The sequence below is a fragment of the Mchenga conophoros genome, linkage group LG17, assembly GCF_057382185.1.
Source record: "Mchenga conophoros isolate Kocher_MC1m ecotype Shallow Benthic linkage group LG17, M_conophoros_male_GT1.1, whole genome shotgun sequence".
NCBI lineage: Eukaryota > Metazoa > Chordata > Actinopteri > Cichliformes > Cichlidae > Mchenga > Mchenga conophoros.
This window is the reverse complement of record NC_140542.1, coordinates 2,007,335-2,027,695: the sequence shown is the minus strand read 5'-3', so window position 1 is coordinate 2,027,695 and position 20,361 is coordinate 2,007,335. Positions and strand designations below refer to the sequence as shown.

General features: G+C 44.3%; 1 protein-coding gene across 1 annotated transcript; it reads left to right on the top strand.

Moving 5' to 3' along the window:
• The first annotated feature begins 557 nt into the window (after positions 1-557).
• On the top strand, positions 558-17,338 carry podxl (podocalyxin-like). Its single transcript, XM_085252405.1, has 8 exons — positions 558-1,167; positions 11,878-12,438; positions 13,099-13,394; positions 13,505-13,528; positions 14,172-14,313; positions 14,416-14,459; positions 14,543-14,671; positions 15,757-17,338. Exons 1-8 carry the CDS (start codon positions 1,125-1,127, stop codon positions 15,949-15,951), a joined length of 1,434 nt encoding a protein of 477 aa, XP_085108531.1. The 5' UTR covers positions 558-1,124; the 3' UTR covers positions 15,952-17,338.
• The last annotated feature ends 3,023 nt before the right edge of the window (positions 17,339-20,361 follow it).

Genomic DNA, 20,361 nt, shown 5'->3' with positions numbered 1-20,361 from the left:
GCCCGATAGGACTCCTTCTTCAGCCTGGTGGCTCCCTTCACCTCTGGTGTCCACCATTTGGTGCAGCAGCTTCAGCAATGGAGATGCTGAACATGGTCCATTCGGACTCAGTGTCCCCAGCCTCCCTCAGAATGCTGTTGAAGCTCTGCCGGAGGTGTGCGTTGAAGATCTCACGGTCTTAAACTATTCGGATTCTGATATTTCTCTATTAGAATATTTACTTTTCAACAATGTTCAACTGTTGGTATTATTTGGTGTTCAAAACAACTATCAGTTAAGCAAGTTTACGTAGACCTTTAATAAACCAACAAAGACTTTGAGCAGATAAACTGCTCTCTCTCTTTTATTACAGCGAGCCTCAGTAGACACTCCAGTTCGTGGCACTTACACAGGTTTCATTTTTCAGTCCAAGAGGTGGCCAAACCTTGTCTGCTGGGCAATACACACACACACACACACACACACACACACACACACACACACACACACACACACACACACAAGAATCCAGGTCCCCTCAGTGAAGCAGGCATTTCCTTTGATCCGGCTGCATGTGTGACTTCACCCCGCGTCCTCCAGTCAATTTTGATCATTTTAACTAATGAATCAAAGTCAGTGGAACACATTGTTTCACTGCTTCCTATGTTATCCAAAGTGTCAGGAGAAGCGGTGAGTTGTGGGACTGGATCTGCCCCTGCTTTCTCATGATAAGGGAGGCAGGGCAGTGCTTCTGGTCTGCAAACAGCTGAACACTTTGCAGAAGAGTGAGAACTGACGATACAGCAGTGGGAGAGAGAGCCTGAGGAACAACGGTGCAGCCAAGGAGACCACAGAAGCACTCTTCCCCCAAATCCCCGACTCTGTGGAGAGAGAGGGGAGAAAGACGCGGTGCACACACACAAAGACATTCTTGGCTTTCAGTTTAAAAGAAGAAGAAGAAAATTACAATACGTGGGGCGCGATCATTTGTTCTGAGATACAAATTCAAGAAGAAAGGCGTGACAGCCGGCTGCAGGACTCAGTTTTACCATTAGCGCAACATCTCCCGATACAAAGTGAGGGATTGTAGCGCAGCGCTGCATGAAGGATAAATCCATCCGGGAGAAGAGAGCATCAGAGACAGGATGAGAGCGACTCTGCGGATCAAGTGGCTGACAGTTTTACTCGGTGAGTAGCCCACGCGTTCACATCAGACAGCTCCACTGGTTTGTTTGTTCAGCCTTTCTGTCAGAATTCGGGCTTTTCTATCGTTTATGTCTCTTTATCTCTTCATTGTGCGTGAAAGAGTGCTGCAGCAACAGGTGCTGGATCCCGGTGGTCTGTGTGACACGTTTTTTAAACTTTTGCTGTCTGTTTGTTCAACCTCCTAAGACCCAAACTCTTTAACGGCATGCATTTTAAATTTCTCTTTGCTACCTGGGCTGATTGGGAACTGACGAATGTAAAAACAAAGAATGATCTTTTTACCTGATTTTGCTCTACAAAGGCCTGATATCAGCGTAGTAGGACATTCATTTGAAATTTCAATAGCACAGGGGCAGTATAATGTCCTCACAAGTGGATATCAGCCCTTGTACATATGTGGACGCCAGGTCCTAGGAGGTTAAGTGCAGTGATGAACCAGTGAGCTTTTAAAGCGTTTAAAACTCCTTTTACTTCTAACAGTCTGGTAAAATTAACAAAGCCATGCTTAAGTTATAGGAAACATAAATTGTAGATGATAACCAAACACAGAAGTCAACTGTAAAGTCGTCTGCATGTGCATATCGTGCTGGACTCTTTTACATACATCACGCCTTAACAGTGATGGAGCACACGAAGTACACAGTGCATTACAACTATGAGCTTAAGATGTGAAATCAGTGGAATAAACTTATTAGCATCAAAGCAGAAACACTAAAACCTAAAGGAATACTGGCTGTTTCATTAGCTTTCCACTCTGTTAGTTAAACCTGGCTGTTTTCTGGGGATTTGAGGTCAGGTCTTAATTACTGACTGCAATCGTCTGTAGGTGGAAGTGTGCAGCATCTCCTCACAAAAGTCTTGTGTAACCTTTAAAATAGAAAACAGCGTTGTCACTTGTAAAATCTAACATTTTATTTACTCATGTTGGCACTGCAGAGTTGTTTCTTTCCCCTCGTCGTGTAAATTCATCCCAAAAAACATGTTCGTGTGTGTGTGTGTGTGTGTGTGTGTGCGTACTGTAGCTACATAAATGCCAGTTCATTTCTAATCTTTCTTCTCATCCCCTCTGCTATATTATGTGGTTGTAGAACAACAAACTGTAGCTCATATGTAGGATGCAGGTTATGGTTAGGTAGTAATGCTGCATCACACAAACACTGCAACACTCTAATGTAGAAACTAGAAAAGTGTAAATGGTACATGAGCTCAGGATCAATGAACAGTGACAGATGAAGGAGTGAGTTTGGACTGACGAACACTTTAAGCCTTTTTTATAGATGCTTTTATTTCAAACTCAGATTCTGTCTCAGCGTTAATAATAAGAGCTCTTTTCTTCTTTGCTCCGTTTTTCCACCGTTTTTGTCTGAAACTTGCAGTAAAACAGTCACAAACACAGACCAAGTGGCGCACTCGGGCTCAGACCTGAAACATCTGCCTCCACCCCCCACAGTCGAGGACTCACCACTGCTTCGCCCTCCCTCCAAAAACACACAAAGTCCACTCAGAGCTTTGCAGAGAGACAGAAGGAGCCTGAATAATGAAGTGCAACCCCTGACCCCCCTCCAGGGCTGAAAGACCACAAAAGTGTTTTTCTTTAATTACGCACCTGCTGCTTTCTCACCACTGCAGTAGGTGATTTCAGACGGGAGGCTTTTATTCATTTATTTCTTGTAAGCGTGTGAAAAAGAGTAAGCGACACAGCCCCAAAATTCCACCCGAAGGCTGTCAGCACCTTTTTTTCTAAAGATAAACGCTGGCATGTTTTTGTGCTTGTGAACAGCCACCTGTGTCTATTTGTTTAACACTATGTGCATGTAAGTAAATGCTCCACACATGTGCAAGACCTACTGCTTTTGTCTCTGCTCTATGAGATCACTCTAAAGTGAGCGCTCCTGATGTCTTATTGTTTTTATACATATATGAGATTTCAGTGGTGCTGTGGTTTGCACAGTCCGCTGTAAAACTCAAGCTTGCAGAGCAGCCTGCTGTGGCCACACGTTGCAGGATGGGAGCGTCTCCATGAATATGAATCACTGGCCTTTAAGTGCAGGTCTGGATTCACAGACTGTATTACAGCACACAAACCTTTGCCACTGACAAACACCAAGCATATTATATTTAAAAAGACCTGAATTAACAATGAAATGAATCAAAACTAAACAAACTCTTTGAACACTAAGTGAAACTAAACTCCAGAATATGAACCACAATGAAAACTCGGCCCAGTGATGTGAAAAAGAAACGTTTTCACAGGAGTCACTAAATGGAATCTAAGAACTGGGAAAAACCCTGAGATTCAGCAGCTTGTAGCAGAGATAACTTGAAGTAATCAGGGTTTTCTTTACAATATTCCTTCATTTCATGGAGCTTTGTGCGTAGTGATTAATGCACAGCTCTCTTGGGGTCCCGCTGCAGCAGGTGGAGGTCTGGACTTTGACTGGGGCGTTGCACCACCTTGATTCTTTTCTTTGTCAGTTGCAGATTTGAATTTAATGCTGGTGAATCATTGTCCTGTTTGTGCCGAGTGTTCGCTGTCCTACGGGACTGATAATAGACATAGTGGAGTCTGCAGGGTGCCCGGGTCCTGTGGCTGCAAAACAAACATCAGCTCTCCACCACCGAGCTTCACAGCGAGCGGGTTTGTTCAAACGCAGCTTTGCCTGTAAAGTAATGCTGCCATGGTCTTTGACCCTTTAACACCAACTGTATCCTGTTTGATGCGTGAGAAGATGTTGAAACCGTTACATCATCAGTGTGATTTCTCCCCTGAAAAGTAACTTGCACAATACATTGTATTACTTGAAGATATCAGTGCTTACTCAATAAATAAGATGGAATTTAAGAAGAAGGTATCATTTCTTATCAGTTTGCTCCCGGACTTCCTAACTTCTTCTCACACCATCTGCTTTTCCTTTATCACTTCCTACAAGAGAACAGACAGTCAGGGTTCCAGGTTCAGTCAAACACCAGCGAAGAAGCTGCCTGCCTGGCACACTCGTCTGAGTCTGCAGCAGCCAGTCGATGGGAGAAAACCGAGTAACAATAGAAGGGGGGAAATACCTTATCAACATCCCAGTTCCCAAGGAGGGTGTGGTGACAGGAAATGACCTTGAGCACCGTGTTGCAATCAGGCCTTTTTCTACAGAACTGTTTTTAAGTCATTGTGGTTTCAGTTCAAATGAATGTTAACATAAAGATGAACTGAAACTGGAGTGAAGAAGGTCCTGGGTTTGAATCTGGTCTTTCTGTGTGAAGCACGTTCTCCTTGTATCTGTGTCGTGGGTTCTCTCAGGTCCTCGGGCTTCCTCCCACAGTGCAAAGACACGCACTGAGTGGGGTGCTGTCTCTCTGTGTTAGCCCCGGGACAGCGACCTGTCCTGAGTGGACCTCGCCTCCTGCCCTAAGGCTGCCGTCATAGCGTCCGGCCCATCCACACCCCTCGGTTGGATTATGGAGGGAAATACATGGGTGGGGCTCCACAATGTTGTGCACCCAGTTGCAAACCAGTGGAACCAGTGAATGCTAATTAAGTAGATACGGACAATTTGTTGGTTTGATTTAAACTGACTAACTAGTTAAGTTACGCTCTCTCGTGTTGCTGCATTCAAACGCAGTAATAACTCTGATGTCCATGCACTACAAGAAGAGCGCTTTGCCAACATGCGATCCGTGCTGTGGAAACATGTGAGCTCTCAGGTTTTTTCATTATTGTCATACGGAAGTTGTTCATTAGTGACAGACATATTATTTAGTTTTAAATGAATATATATTGTACATGCCTGTGTTTGCTGGTCCCTGCTCACAAAAAATGGATGCGATGTCATCCCAGTGTCCTCCTGTGTGCTCGGCCCTGTGGTGCAAAACCCACCAAGCCTGAAGCTAAAAGGCTGCTGCTGGTAAATATGTAAAGACAGAAAAAAATGAGATTTTTGTAGATATAAACTTTCATATGCCAAATGTCATAACATTTACACCTCACAAACGCAATAGCTGAGAAACAGCTAAGCAGCGTCTGAAAGCACCTTTACTCTGCAGACGAGCTGATTTTAAAGGCCAGACACTTCTGGCAGCCACGTGCAGGTTTTATCAGGGAGGAACTTTTACTCTCCGTAAAGCCAAGCCATTCATAGCTGTCCATCGCTGCAGCCTTCAGCTTCACCTCCAGAACACACTCCTTCCCTCCATGCTACGCTGGCACCCAGGTGTCCATTAATCATCGCTGTGGCTGGTACCATCAAGGACGTGAGCTTACCTCCTCCTCGTTCTTCGTCTTTCACTCCTTACTGTCTCAGCACGATTCTCGTCTGCCTCATCAGTTTGCGAGCACTCCCCTCACATCTCAGCTTTCAGAGCAAACACAAAATTGCTGTTGCTCCATTAGCTGGGATCAAACTGTTTGTGATTTACCCTCCTAATAAAATATTTGTTCGTTCAATAAGAAACACCCTCACTTTCTGCTCAACAAGATCAAACGTTTGGTTTTAGCCTAATTTGCTTGCCTGGTTTAAATCATTAACAGTAAATGAAAAAGAAAGAAATAATAATAATGTGCATTATTTTCCAACACCAAGTGTATTTGATAATGGGGTTTTTTAATTAGTACAACAGCAAAAAGGGATATTTTGGGTCATCAGTACAGGTCGGTGTCATTGATGACATTATAACTGTCACACCTGGACTAAAGGTTTGGCTCCAAACTGGTCTGAGGATAAATAAACATGTATGCATCCTTCAGTCACGTATGTTCTGACCTCAGAGGAGGTTAGGCTTCAGACATGGTTACAGGACAGAAGAAACTGAGTGTACTCGCATGTGACAGGAGGAGCGAGCTGACGCATGTCTAACACTCAACTTTTGCAATGAGAGCACCGACTTGTATAAACACACATACCAGTCTGCTTCCAAGGATAGGGAGTGTGTTGTTTGTGGATAATGTGTGTGTGGTCAGTCGTTACCATGTGGCTGGTGGAATTACTGCTCTTCATCTTATTCCTCTTTCTCACCGTTTCCCTCCCTCCTCCCTTTGGCTCGTCTCTGTCTTTTATTCTCACCGAGTGCTTTTAGATTCACAGCTTCTCGCCTCCTTTCAGTAAAGCAGAGGGACCCTTTGCTTCCTTACCCACGCACCACCAGCAGCCCACCCCAGACCCACAGAGAGCTGAAATACCTCTCTCAATAGGACACAGATGGGGGCCTAGCTGCAGCGGTCTGCAGCGAGGAGGTGGCTCATCCGTGCGCGACCGAACGAGGGGCCTTTGTGTGGACTGTCAACAAGCTAATGGGGTAGCACTGCCTTACCAGCGCTTTGGAGTGACAGCCACATTCATTTATTCCCTTGGCTCAGTTTGGCGTGTTCACATCAGGCTGAGCTTACAGTCAGACTGCTTGGCATGATGGAGCGATAGCTGACGCTCACACAAAAGGCCAGCCTGCTGGTTTCTCTAAGCCCACAGATCAACGTGTACTGAGTTCTGGCTCTCTTCCACTGTGTGGCTTTTGTCCCGCCTTCCTCCCTCACAGCTGGTTGCCCTCCCCGAGCCTGCTTCTGCCAGAGGTTTCTATGTATTTGAAGGGAGTTTGTCCTTCCCACTGTCGCCAAGTGCTGGCTTGAGTGTTTTTCTGTATTATTGTCTGTGCCCTACAACGTAAAGCGCCCTGAAGCGACTGTTGTTTTCATTTGGTGCTATACAAATAAATACAAAGTGAAATCAGTGTTTTCTGAGGAGAAATGTTTTCAGGAATACAAACGTGAACAGCTGCTCAGGAGACACGTTTTCATAAATCATGGGAGCTGTGCCAAAGACGACAGCACATTCAGTGAAAAATGAACACCTGATACAGTCCATAATAACTTCGAATGAAGCTTTTGGTTACTTTAAGAATAGAAAAATGTAATTCCTATCATTAGTACAATAAACACACATTCTGGACCATCCATCCATTTTCTTCAGCTTATCAAATGTGGGATGACAGGGGAGGGCTGGAGCCAATCCCAGCTGCCGTAGGGTGAGAGGCGGAGACGCGCTGGCCACGGTGCCAGGCTAACACGGAGACAACCACCCCCAGACGAGTTTAAACCCCCAGTTTCATCTCCAACAGCTTTCGTCATGAACCTTCTTTTTGCATCATCCTTTATATCACTGCTGGTTGTTTGTCGAGGCCAGAGGCCAAACCGCTGATCTTTAACAGGAGAATGATGGGAGGCCGTCATGGTGGACGAGCCGATGGTGGCTCTGCTGTCACGGCTCTGCTCGGTTACCACGTGTGCATCTGTGGAAACATCGAGATTTATGTCTGGAACCTCGGAGACAAGTTAGAGTGCAGTTTATTAAAAACTGTCTCGATGACATCAGCGAATGTTTGGGTCAGTAAAACAAGCAAATTGATGGAACTGATTTCTCTGATAAATCACTTGGTTAAATAAAGGCACAAAGTTTGCTGTCCTGTTTTGTTACAACACCTTAATCTTTCTCTTTATTTTTAATCCTTAAGATCAGGCTCTAATACTCTGAATCCACCTTTTAAAAACAGCGTGTAGACTGTGGTCCTTACAAGACAGCCAACAAACATGATCACATAGAATATTATACACTACTGGAGGTTAAAGACAATAAATAGAATTTAGGGTTAAAAGTCTAGAGCAGTAATACTGATCCATGTAAGACTGCTTTGACCGTTAATGTTTTATCTACAATTTGCCAATAAAGCCATTTCCTGTGTGGTGAGGCGCTTTCATACTGTGTCACTGCTCCATTTCTAAAAGAATGGCTCTAAAAGATCCTCCACCACCCTTTAATGTTAGCTAATACTACTTATTTAATAAATAGTTATTTAACAATTAAATGTTCTCTCAGCCAGGAGTGAGTGGAGCGAGATGAAGCACAGGCGGTGTTTCAGTCATGTGCTCGGATAATGTTCTCAAATTAAAACACCATGAGTAGCAAACGCCGCAGCGAACGACCGCTGCTGTAAGCGGTCAGCCAAGTCGTTTCCTTTCCTCACTTTACAAATCAAAATGACAGAAAAACCAAGATGATGACTCGGCTGTTGGTTTTTTCTCATGTTGTCAGTTTGAAGTTTTATTTAAACAGAAGTAAAGACGGGCGGAGGTTTCTCTGCAGCTGTCAGTCATGATGCTACACCCAAATTTCACATTAATTACTAAATAAAATATTATTGTAGTAAAAACGACGCTTTGAGCCCAAAGCAGCACAGATGACCTGCTGACGGTTGGACGAGCTTTATTGCTTTAATCCAGCAAGGTGTCGGTAACATCCCAAACTAGCCGGTTCTCAGGCAACACCTCGGGGAATAATGTGCTTCAGACTTCCCATTTCCTGGAACAGACTGAGGAAGAAGGAGCTTTTCACCCCACTGCATGCGACCATTACATGTTTGTATCCGAGTACAGATGTTCTGGTGTTTCCTAAACTGATGCTAAATGAATATTGGCTTTAAAAACCAACACACGCTCAGCAGACAGAAACACGTCTGATCGCGCTCTTCCTTTGCAGTAGCACTGGTGTGTCGGTTCAGGTACCAGGGTTTCCTGTAACCCAAATTTATTTATATACTGATGTTGATCCAATTCACAAAGTCCCAAATCACTGAGCTGTTTTGCCTCACTGAAGGGAGCCAGAAAGAAGAGCCAGGGAAAGGACAGCAGGTCATTTCCCACACAGGCTGCTGTCTGACGCCCAGTGATGTCTGACAGATCACTGAAGCATAGAGTCAGCTGGCTGATGGAAGTCATGGCAAAATTCAGATCAGAAAGGTCAGACAGCTTCAGACGACGGAAGATGTTCAGAGGAAACAGCAACAGATCGAGGTGATATTTTAAAATTCAGAGCTCGACAAGTGTCCAAGCACAGGAAAGGACGTCTGTTACTGAGAGCTGTTCAAATGAAAGATTGTGACAGCTTGTAACATTTTATTTATATAAATACAAAATTTGGCATTTAATACAAACAATGTATTTACAGCTTCACTGTATGCGCTGTAAAGTCTACAGTCCTGAGGATGGGCCGTCTATGTTCTCTCAAAAAGAAACGTCAGGCTTCACGACACAATAGCTTTCAGTCCATTTTAAACAAGCTTTGCTCCACAACAGACGGTGGCCTTTCTTATCAATATTAGCACATGGCTTCTTTTGTGGCTGGTCTGTCAAACTGTGCAACGATTTCCATGACAGTCGTGTTTTTATGTCTCCTGGAGATCACTGCTGTCCCACAATCATCTGTGGCCTTGTCTCGTGAATCTTTAGATGACATCATGTGCTGTAGATGACGAGATATTCACAGTTTTACATAGTTCCACAATTTGTAGATGCAGTTTCGTTTAGGTTGAGTGAGCATCTTTCCGTCTCCCTCTCCACGATGCCAGGAAACCCAATCAGGTCATCCTGCTTCTTTTTCAAGCTCTACATACTTTCTCTCATCTTGTTGCTCCGTCTCAACTTTTTAGAGGCGTGTGGCTGCCATCAAATTCAAAATGAGTTAGTATTTATCATGAAAGGACAGAAAACTGTCGCCAAAGTGCTTGCTCATAGGGGGTCATATGATTGTTGGGTTTTTCTCTGTATCTATGAAGCGCCTTGAGGCGACTTTTGTTGTGATTTGGCGCTATATAAATAAAATTGAATTGAATTGAATTGAATTGAATTGAATTGAATTGAATTGAAAATGTCCCACTTTAAATACCTGTTTATGTACTATATTTAATAAAATATGATGAATAAAATGAGCAGATCGTTTCACATAGTGAGCGAGCGTTTGGGATTCGTGGTGTGAGCTCTTTGTGTGGATGTTTAAATGTGATTAACAGGTAGTGTGTGTGGTGAGGAATGTGTGGCTGAGGTAAACAGAGGCTTGGTGCAGATAACAGCAGGACTAGCTGCTGCCGTCACATGTTAAGAAGCAGATACATCAGTGACAGGGTCACCGGGGTCAAGACCAACAAGACAGCACATCTGGGGGAGGGGGCGCGTGGATTATGAAGACGCGAACAGTGCAGACAGGCCTCACCTCTGACTGCACTCGTGTAACAGTGGTTCAGCTGATTGATATTTTTGTATTTGTGGATCAATTTCTGCCACACAAAGTAAGAAAACATACGAGCATCTATTAGGAGAGCCTCTAAACTCTGAAATGCAGTGAAGAAAAAGCAGGTTATCTGCTGTCAGGAGACTTAGCTGCAGATAACGCTGACACTCTTAGTCTCTGAGTAGCAGTGTTAAGGCAGCGGGCTGACAGGAGACAGGCCAGGCTCGGCTCTGCCCGAGAGGATGCAGCAGATTCACGGGGTAAACTGACCGCTCACATCTGCTTGATGTTATAACACAAAATTATATGTTGAGCAATATTTCAGAATGAACCAAACAAACTGCTCATTAACGTGATGATGCGTTTGTCTGGGAAACGGGCCGTGCACTGTATGTAATGGCACTTTACTGGTTTGTCTGTTTATGCACCAGTTTGGATTCAATCATTAGGTATTATTCATCTCTGGCTCTTTTCCAGAGTCCGTCCTTTGTCCTGTCCCTCCTCTAACCCACAAGTTGAGCCTGGTTCTGCTTTCTTCCTCTTCCCACCGTCGCCCGGCTCACTGGAGTCATCTGATTGATGGGTTTTCAGGATTGTCTTTATCTTACGATACAAAGCACCTGGTTGTTTTTACTAAACTGACATTGAAGCTGAATTGTAGGCCATAAGAAGCTTGAAGCACAGATGCAATATTGCAATATGAAAGAAATGTATTGCTCACTTTCTATACAGTGACGATGCTAAAGAGGAGTCAGCTGACTGAAAGCTGGATGTGAGCGTACAAACGCCACAACCTTTCTGCTCAAACATTAAATAATGAACACGATGTGCAAACTAAACTACAAGTTAGCCCCTCGTTTCATGTCTTATCTACTCAGGACAGTTTGGTCATTGTCTCTCATTTAGCATGTGTGTGTGTTTGCATGTATCAGCAGAGATCTATGGTGAAACTCCAGCGACTGAGCATGGAGCGAAGCTGCCATGAGGTCATACGAGGGTGTATAAGGCCATTGTTTTCTTGGTGCTGAGGAGCGTTCGCAGAGGGCACTCCAAACAGGCTGTGGTCAAGGGTGTGGTGCCTCCAAGTTTATTGTGCACAGCATCCTGTCCTCGTCCCTATAAATAGGCCAAGAGAAAAAGATAGCTTACAGTTGTCAGCACAGCAGGAAGTCCAGGAGTAGCTGCTTCGAGCTGAGGAGAGCGGCTCCACTCACTGTGAACAACAACAGCACAGAGAAAGAAATGTTCGATTCGAGCTTTTTCATGATGCGTACTTTCCTTTTGCTTTACAGTTTCTCGTTTGTTGCCAGCAGCAGCAGATAATGTTCATTAAATTACAAGCAGACCACGTGGTCAGTAGCAAAGAGCAGGCAGACCGCGAGCTCAGGAAGTGGTCCAAACATTTGTCTTCAGAGTAGGCGGAGACTAAAATAGACATACAGGTAAACAGTGAGTGCTTATTTGATCTGCATTTTCTGGATACTCCAATATATTAGGCTGCAGTTCTCTACTGTATGCACTAATATGACTGTACTGCCCCCAAGTGACTATTACAAATGCAGGTCTATAAGATGCTGTCTTTGATGGGTTTGATGCAGAGCCTCATGCAGCTGTGCTGTGAAGGTAACCGCTCGTGTCTTTTCCTCCTCAGGCTTTCTGTGTCACAGCGTCTATGCAGATACTACTGCAGAGACAACCAATGGGACACCTGCTGATGTCACAAGTGTTGCTGCCACAGATGGGGATGAACCTACAAAGACTACAGCCACAACTGTGTCAGCAGCAACAGCAACAGCGGGAGTCACTACCAGTCAGAATAACACCGACAAACAGAGCACAGCAGTGCAGACAACACAGACTATCCCAACTCAGAGCACAGCAACTCTCAAAGCAGAAACAACAGGAACAAGCCCCACAGCAGCTCTCACTTCTCCCACCAAAGAGGCTACGACTGCGATCACCACTTCGACCTTGGCTGCTACACCCACGCCAGCCCCATCAGAAACAGTCACTAGCCCCAGCACCCAATCAGTGCTGAGCACTAAGCCTTCCACAGTAACGGCATCAACATATTCTCTGTCCAGTAAAATCACTGCACCATATGTGTCATCAGCAAACGAGGATCAACGCGAGAGCACAAACAGCCCCACAGTACCAACATCCAGCGCTCCAGCTTTGACCACTGTAGCCGCGGCACAGACGCTTCCCACAGGTAAGGACTTTTGTCCCCTGGATGTGAATCTGAAAATGAAATATTTAAAGTGAGAAGACACCACAACAAATACTTAAACCTGACCGAAGTAGTATAAATAAGACTGTGAGAGCGTGGCGTTCAAACTGCGCTCCAATGACATGAAAACTTGGATGTGAACAGCTGTGAAAAAGGGTAAAAGGTCTCGTTTCCAGGTGGAAGCACGGCGTGCGCAGGTTTAGGTACCATGTGAATGATTTTAACGTCGTGTATTTTACAGGGAAGAAGACGCAGTTTGCACTTTACGTACTTTTAAGTACTTCATAATTCCTTAGTAATTTTGGGGAAAGCAGTATTTCTGTCTTTCATGGTATGCATTTTTGATTATTATTCGAGTGTTCCTACTTTAAGTATTTGTTGCCTCATGTGACGGAGACCACACACAGTCCTGACCCTGTTAAACTTGGTATTGTACAAGCGTTGGTCCATCTGCTCAGTTCTTCAAGTAGCTGGAAAGTTAAAGGAGGTGGTGTTGACTGTGGTGTATTTTGTTCTTTTAATACTTCCTCCAAACCTTAAAATGTGACGTGGCTGTCACTGATTGGCTGGCTCAGAGGGATCTGCATCACTACGACGACGCTTCCTTATTCTTGTTGTTCTTGTTGTTATTTCTGGTCCAAGTTTCCACCGAAATCCCTGAATCTACAATAGTACCTGGAGAGGCCAGAGCGAACACTCAGCTTACAAACCCAGGGGACTCCAGCACCTCCTCCATCACCTCCTCCATCACCTCCTCCATCACCTCCTCCAGCACCTCCTCCATCACCTCCTCCAGCACCTCCTCCATCACCTCCTCCAGCACCTCCTCCAGCACCTCCTTCAGTGTGAAAAAAGGAGTTAATACAGCAACTACAGATTCAGCCATGCAAGCCACCACGGCCACTATCAAGACTCCAACATCCACCCAGAAGTTTGTTGTAAGCACTGAAGTGGTGCACATACAGCTTCTATGTTGTTATCATTATTACTTGCATCTAATAGAAGTGTCGGTGCCTTTGAATGAGATGCTTGTTGTTTTTCTCTGCAGTATTTCCACAAAGGCAACGAGGAGGTAAGATTTTGTTTTGCTCTGATCTATTTGAAGCCTGCAGACTGAATGCCGTTACCTGTATCTATGCAGGGCAGAGTTTATTAGTAAAATCATGAATCACTGAGGGATCTGTGGATGCACAGTCACATGCTGCATTTCCTGTGCTTACACTCGTACTGTTCTAGGTGTTACTGAAACTTTTTACCTTTGAGCCTCGAAACTTTACAAGATTCAACAGCTGATGACCATTTGTGTTCAGACAGGCGCTGGGTGGATCTGTTAGGCGTGCGAGCTTTGTCTGAGTGGAGCAGTGAAGCCTGCTATTAAAACAAAACAACCATTTCAGTCACTGGGTGGAAAAAGTGTCTTAGTGGGAACCCTTCCTGCCTTTCTCTAGTTTCCTTTGTTCCCACAACTCTTTTTGAAGCAGCTTTGACCCTCTGAGTCCCTCAGTTGTGCCCTTTAATAGTACACCAGAAATAAGCAACACATCACAACACAGGAAAATACGGCCTTGGCTGTGGCCTCTGACCTTCCTGTCCTCCCACTGGCAGCACGGCAGCGTAGAAGAGCGCTTTCTGGTTCATGAAACAAAAAAGGACTTGTGCTGCGTGCATCAATGTTTTTGTTTAACAGCATTTACAGACGTGTCATTTTTACGCAGACCAAAGAAAAAGATGGCGAGAAAAATTTCAGGAAAGTGTGCAAGAGGCTGATGGAGAGCATGGACAACGGATCCTGCACCGTGAACTGGCTCGTCCAAAACGGATCAGTGAAAATCGAATCTGTGGAGATAAATGGCAAAGGTAAAAGAATATCCTAGTCCGTTCAGAAAGGGGACATTCACTGAGTTTATAATTCAGATTATTTTTCTCTGGAAATCAATCAATGTGATCCTGATCTTTCAGTGAACGAAAGCCTTGCGCAGCAGTATTATGACGAGCTCGCCCAGGTGAGGATTCGGCTCTTTAGATCAGCCTCGGGACCCTCGGCCTCTACAGCAACTACTTATTCCTCTGTTTGTTCCTCTCCTAGAAAGAACAGATAAAGACCGATAACAAAACCCTGATCGCTATCCTGGCCTCCTGCGGAGCCCTTCTTATCATGATCATCATCCTCGGTGCCTGCGCCTCCCACCACCGTAAGCCTTACAATGAGAACCAGGTAAGAAGAGACATCCATCCCACTATCCCCAGTATGCTTCCATTATAGTCTGAGTTTCCAGAACTAGTGAACGTATTAGCTGCTCGCTTTGCTTCTTCATTTATAATCTGACCTCTTTCAAAGAGGAATAGAGATGATGAAACAGGAAAAGAGATGTTCCAGATGCTTCACATTTCAAGGCTACATCAGCCAATCATATGTGCTTATTAGGTGCTTATAAAATCTTTGATGAGTGTTGGCCTGGGTTGTTCCAGACATGGTATTATTCGTTATATCTTCTAAGCTAACCGGTGATAGACAAACGATGACACATCGATTCATGTTTAACTTTTTATTCTGTGTCCCTGCAGGTTTGGTTCATGCTTTAATGCCACTAATTGGGATTTGATTCCCATCCTTTTCAGCTTATTTAGTACTTTTTAACACATGTTGGAGCTAAAGAGCAGAGAGGTTAGAATTCTGGGCTTTTTGTTTCCCCTGATTTTTCACCCCTCTCAAATCTTTTTTGCTTTTTTTTCCTTTTTTAAAATTTTGCATCGATGTGGTGGGACTATCGTTTCAGCAGAAACCAATTTTACTTTTAGCCACTGAACTACCAAATACCTGACAGGAGCTCCAGCAGCGGTGACCTACGGGGGTGCCTGACACTTTCAGAACTGTGTCAGGATCAAAACTCGGTGTTTAATTGGTTTTCTGAATATTCTGTGGAGAAAACTTTTAGCAAACGTTCTAGGACATATGACCGTGTGGGGACGATGACTGGGCAGGAGCAAAGGCCTCCTTTTTATCTGTTTTGATTCTGGCCTCTTCTTCTAGCCAAAATTCCTTCTGTGCCGAAATACTTTTCCAAAAGGAAAGTGTCGTATCGTGCAGTGCTTTCATTTAAAGCTGTGGTAGCCTGAATCCCTGATTCATCCACGGATAGTTGTTGGATTTGTGGACTTTGGAGTATGTTTAGAAGTTAAACAACAGTCGTGTGAGAGCAGTTAGATTCCACTCAGATTTATGAATTTTTTTAAGACTGGGTCTGTGTAACAGGAAGTAACAGTGGGCATGTTTTTACTTTGCCCTCTCAATCTCCACAGCAACACCTAACAGAAGAGCTGCACACTGTGGAAAACGGTTACCATGACAACCCCACGCTGGAAGTGATGGAAGTGCAGCCCGAGATGCTGGAGAAGAAGATGGTGCTGAACGGAGAGTTCAACGACAGCTGGATGGTACCTTTGGACCACCTGTCGAAAGAGGACCACCCCGAAGAGGAGGACACCCACCTGTAAGGACGGGTGGGAGAGGGGCGGGTCACAGGGCGCGCAACGCCACAACAAATCGAGCTATACCCACGCATCTTAAACTCTTGTCTCTCATGCCCTTGTAGCCAGGCAACACTTCCTCCAGAGCAGGTGACGGCGTGGCGTGTAGAAGCTGCTCGGTTCGATGTAGCAAACTTCATGAAACATGTTTGAAAAATGCACCAAATCAATCACTGTTGTGTTTATGCTGCACTTTTCCATGCGCGTGACTTCCTGTGGAGCACAACCTTTTCATATTGGTTTTTACACATATTTCTGTGCCTGTTCGCTATTGTACTAACAAAGAGGTTGCACACTGTGACCTGTTTTTGAGTGTTTTCTTGCATCTGACGAAGGAGCGGCAATATTACAAACCAATCACTTTGCATTCGCTCTTGAGGAACAGAGGTCATCTGCGTTGACCACTCTAGAGTTACTAACATAGAAATGTGATCAGGGGGCACTTTAAAGCCCCCAGTGATTTAAAGATAGAGGCTGTGCACTAACCCTACAGAAGGAAGGACACGGCCACAGAGATGCTGCTTACACTGGGCGGACAAAGGACCGGTTTGAATCCAAAGTGCCTCATATTGACTCTGTTGTGTATGGAAAGCCAGAGACGACAAATTCTTGTCCTTTAAAGTCATTCTGATGCAAACAGGCGTCATTTCTGTTCATCTGAAATCCTGTATTCGGGTTTGCATAGGAGAGCCATGAAGTTGTTTCTAGGGCCAACAAGGCAAAGCCCACGTCTTTTTATGTTAGTGTGTTTTAAGTTGTTACCCTGAAATCTAATTTCATGGTGACCTGCTCATGTTGGACTCTACCATGTCAATTGTGGCTGTTGTACAATAAACACAAGCTATAATCATGCCAAACTACTTTTTAACTACTTTGTTAGTTGCATTATTAGTAAGCAGACGTGCGCCCATTCTCAGTCAGCTGAGCCACGCTGTAAATAGTTGCACGCTCTTTGTTGGTGAGGCTGGACGGAGTCGGGCTAAACCCTCACAGCAGAACCCCAGCTTAACACTTTTATTTTGAAATTCTCATCAGTCCAATAATTTCAATTAATATACATTTACTTTCACTTCAACCTATATTATGTGCAAGTGACTCAATCACACTGGGCTCTCCAGTCCAGCCAGTATGTTTGCTTGACTGCTGTGAGTGTTTGCGTCTGCCACTGTTATCATAGTTGTGTATAGTTTCTCACGTACGTTACTGTACCAGGATTTTATGTATTTATGGTTTGTTTGCTGCAGAAGGCAAACAGCAGGGGTCTGACACACTGGAAGCTGTAAAGCACGGATGGTCTCGACTGTTATTCTGTTGTACCTGTTCAGGTTTGAAAATAAATCTTTTTCCCACTTTGGAGACTTTCCTTTAAAATGAACCACACAAAGATGGCAGTTAGGAAAACTTGAACAAAATACAATCTTTATTCATTATATACAGTACATACAATGCAATACTGCAAGGCTTTCTACACATTCACTGTAATCCAGAGTAGTGCTCACTGATCATAGAGTACCAGCTTTAAAACTCCTGAGTCCCACCCAAAGAAAGACAAAGAAAAGTCGTATTTGGCATTGTGTGTTCTTACAAAGGTGCTTTGAATTAGTCTTGAACACAAAACTAACGCTACAGCCAGTGTGGTGAGCCCTGCATGTTATCAAAATGTCATCATTTTCTTACTTCTTCACATTTCTCCTCGTCCGAAACAGATTAGCAGACAAAAAGAACATTTATTAGTGTAAACTGTTACACTTCCTCAGTATGTAAATTTAGGCCACTTCTGCTGATCCCTGCTACCTGTCTGAGATTAGTCACACATGAACATAGAACAGAGCATCTCCATCCTGGGAAGGCTCCATAGAAGGAATAAAGGGTGAACAGTGAGGAGTCTTGGCTGAAATAACTGGATACAAATTCCACATTGAGACCTGTAGGTGGTGTGTTGATGTCAGAAACTGAAAGGATCACCTCTGTGAGGTCATTAACGTGACCACACACACAGTAGGCCATTTGTTACAAACCACACATCGTTAAAGAACAGCTGACACAAAGTGTGGAGGGAAGCAGCTCGGCTGGTCTGTCCAAACGCTCAAAGACGAAATCTTTGTCTCTTTTGTTTAATCTGTAAAACCAAACATCAACTTTCAGCCTGAAGCACCAAGTCAATGAAGAACTGCCAATAAAATGTAGTCGTTTGGAGGCCGTCTCCACACACTCGCCATCGTTCATCTCTACAGCATTGAAAACCTCTGGCCTTTATGGACACTTCCTCCTCCATGACAGCATAGCTCGTCCCAGGTGTAGACTGGTGAGGCTGAGTTAGGGGCTTAGCTGTCCTGACACCACCCAAACATTTCCAAACTCATCTCTGTGTGGTGGTGCAGTGGCTACGCTCCTATGGACAAACACTTGCTATGTGCTCAGATTAAGATTATTCATTTACTGCGCCTTGTTGAAGTGTCCTACCATTATGGTTGCCAGGCAACCAGAAAACTATGCTGACTATGTTAACAGTTACAAAGCTGGTAACAGTGTTGCAAGTGAAGCTTCCTGTTAGAGTGTATCACTCTATCAACACATGTCAAATGTAGTGCACAGATATAGTGTGGTATCCTCTGAGGCAAAGATAGTAACATCGTCATAGCAGCAGGAAGTCAATGGAAGCAGTTACATGCAGCTCACGTTATCATCACGCTGTTTGGAGGTCGAGTGTGCTAGAATTTCACTCACTGCTCTCATTTTACGAATGAATTTGATTTGTTCATATTTTAAAACACATTTTGGAGCTACAAAAGAATCGAGCAGGCGATGACAAATCCAGGTCTTTGTACGTTTGAAGCACAAAGGAAGCAAGAACACTGCCGTGGATTTGTGATGCATCAGCGGACTAACAGCTCTCCAACACTAAGCCCCACAGCTCAGGAAATTCAATTATGGAAGTTTATTAAAAAAATAAAAACAAACAGAAACGTTCTTAAGGTTCTTTAATTTCAAAATAAGAGCATTATCTATAATTCATGTGTCCAATGAATGAGATTGAATCAGTTGGCATCTTTGATTCAAACTATGAGGGAAAGAGTGTGAAACGTAAATTTGGCCTGCGTTACACGACTGTAAAAGAATCCACTCTTTCATTAAACTGTGCCGAACGTTCTTTGAATCTCCCAGGAAGAAGTCTGTTCAAGTACAGCATACGCTCGACGGACGGTGCTCAAGAGTCCCAGCAGCTGTGTGACTGCGTCTGTAGTGTTCTACTGCATCACAGCTATCAGAAACAAAGCACTGGAAGAAATATAAGCGAAAAGGTTTCCTGTGAAATGCAATTAGTGAGAGTCTGACTCAGTCAGGGAAGACGGCAAACAGGAAGCGAATGGGGAGTAAGCACCTGCATGAGGTGACAGAGAAACTGCAGCTGCCACAGCTTCAGTCCATTTCAACACTGCTACACATATCCAGCTACTCGGACCTTCGACATCCTCCAAAAGCATTTTATCCAAACTTCCCAGCTCAATGTTTTCCTTCCGTATGTGAGGTTACAATCAGGTCTGTGTGTTACACATGGTTGGTAAGAAAGTCTCAGGCGTATAATAAAAATAAGCCGAAGCAGCTGAGGATCAAATTTTACAAACTGCAAATGTCTCCATGATCTGAAGATGCGCCTGTTCGTGGACCAAGGAGTCCTCAGCGAGGCTAATCGCACAATGAGAAGCTTCAGGATCTCCTTCTGTGTTTGTGTGATCAGGAGGTACAGCAGCCGATGAAGGAAGGTTGTGTGTGTTCACGACAACAAAGGTGGGAAAGGTGACCCCAGCACATTATTTTGCCACCTGACCAATCAGCATGCTTTTATGTCACAGACTCTGCTGAACCTAAAGAACAGGGTGGGATCGTTTCTAGCTGTAACTGCAGCACATCCAGGTCAACCACAGGAACTCAGTCAACAGAAGATTAATTAGCGATACCGGTTTGTGCTTCTTTTTTTAAGCTGCTCTCCATTTTCTTGGGCCGAGCCAGCAGCTCGTTGGTTACACGATGAGATTAGTCATGAAGATCATAACTGTAGCCCAGTTGAGTTATTATTAGTGCTGTGAGCGTTGATCCAGTTGAAATCACGTTAACGCCATAACCGCTTTGAAGCGGCAAATCTCCGTTAGCGAGTTAACGCGGCTCGCTCGTTGGGCTGCACGCCACCAACGGGTTAGTGCTGTCCAGCCCCACGCACGGGCGAGCCACGCTAACTCGGAGATTTGCCGCGTTAATTCAGGTATGACGTTAACGTCATTTTAATGAGATTAACGCTCACAGCACTAATTATTATCAGTACAGAAAAGTTGATAACCCAGACTTTAATATTCAACACAGATTATAAGCTGGAAGTTC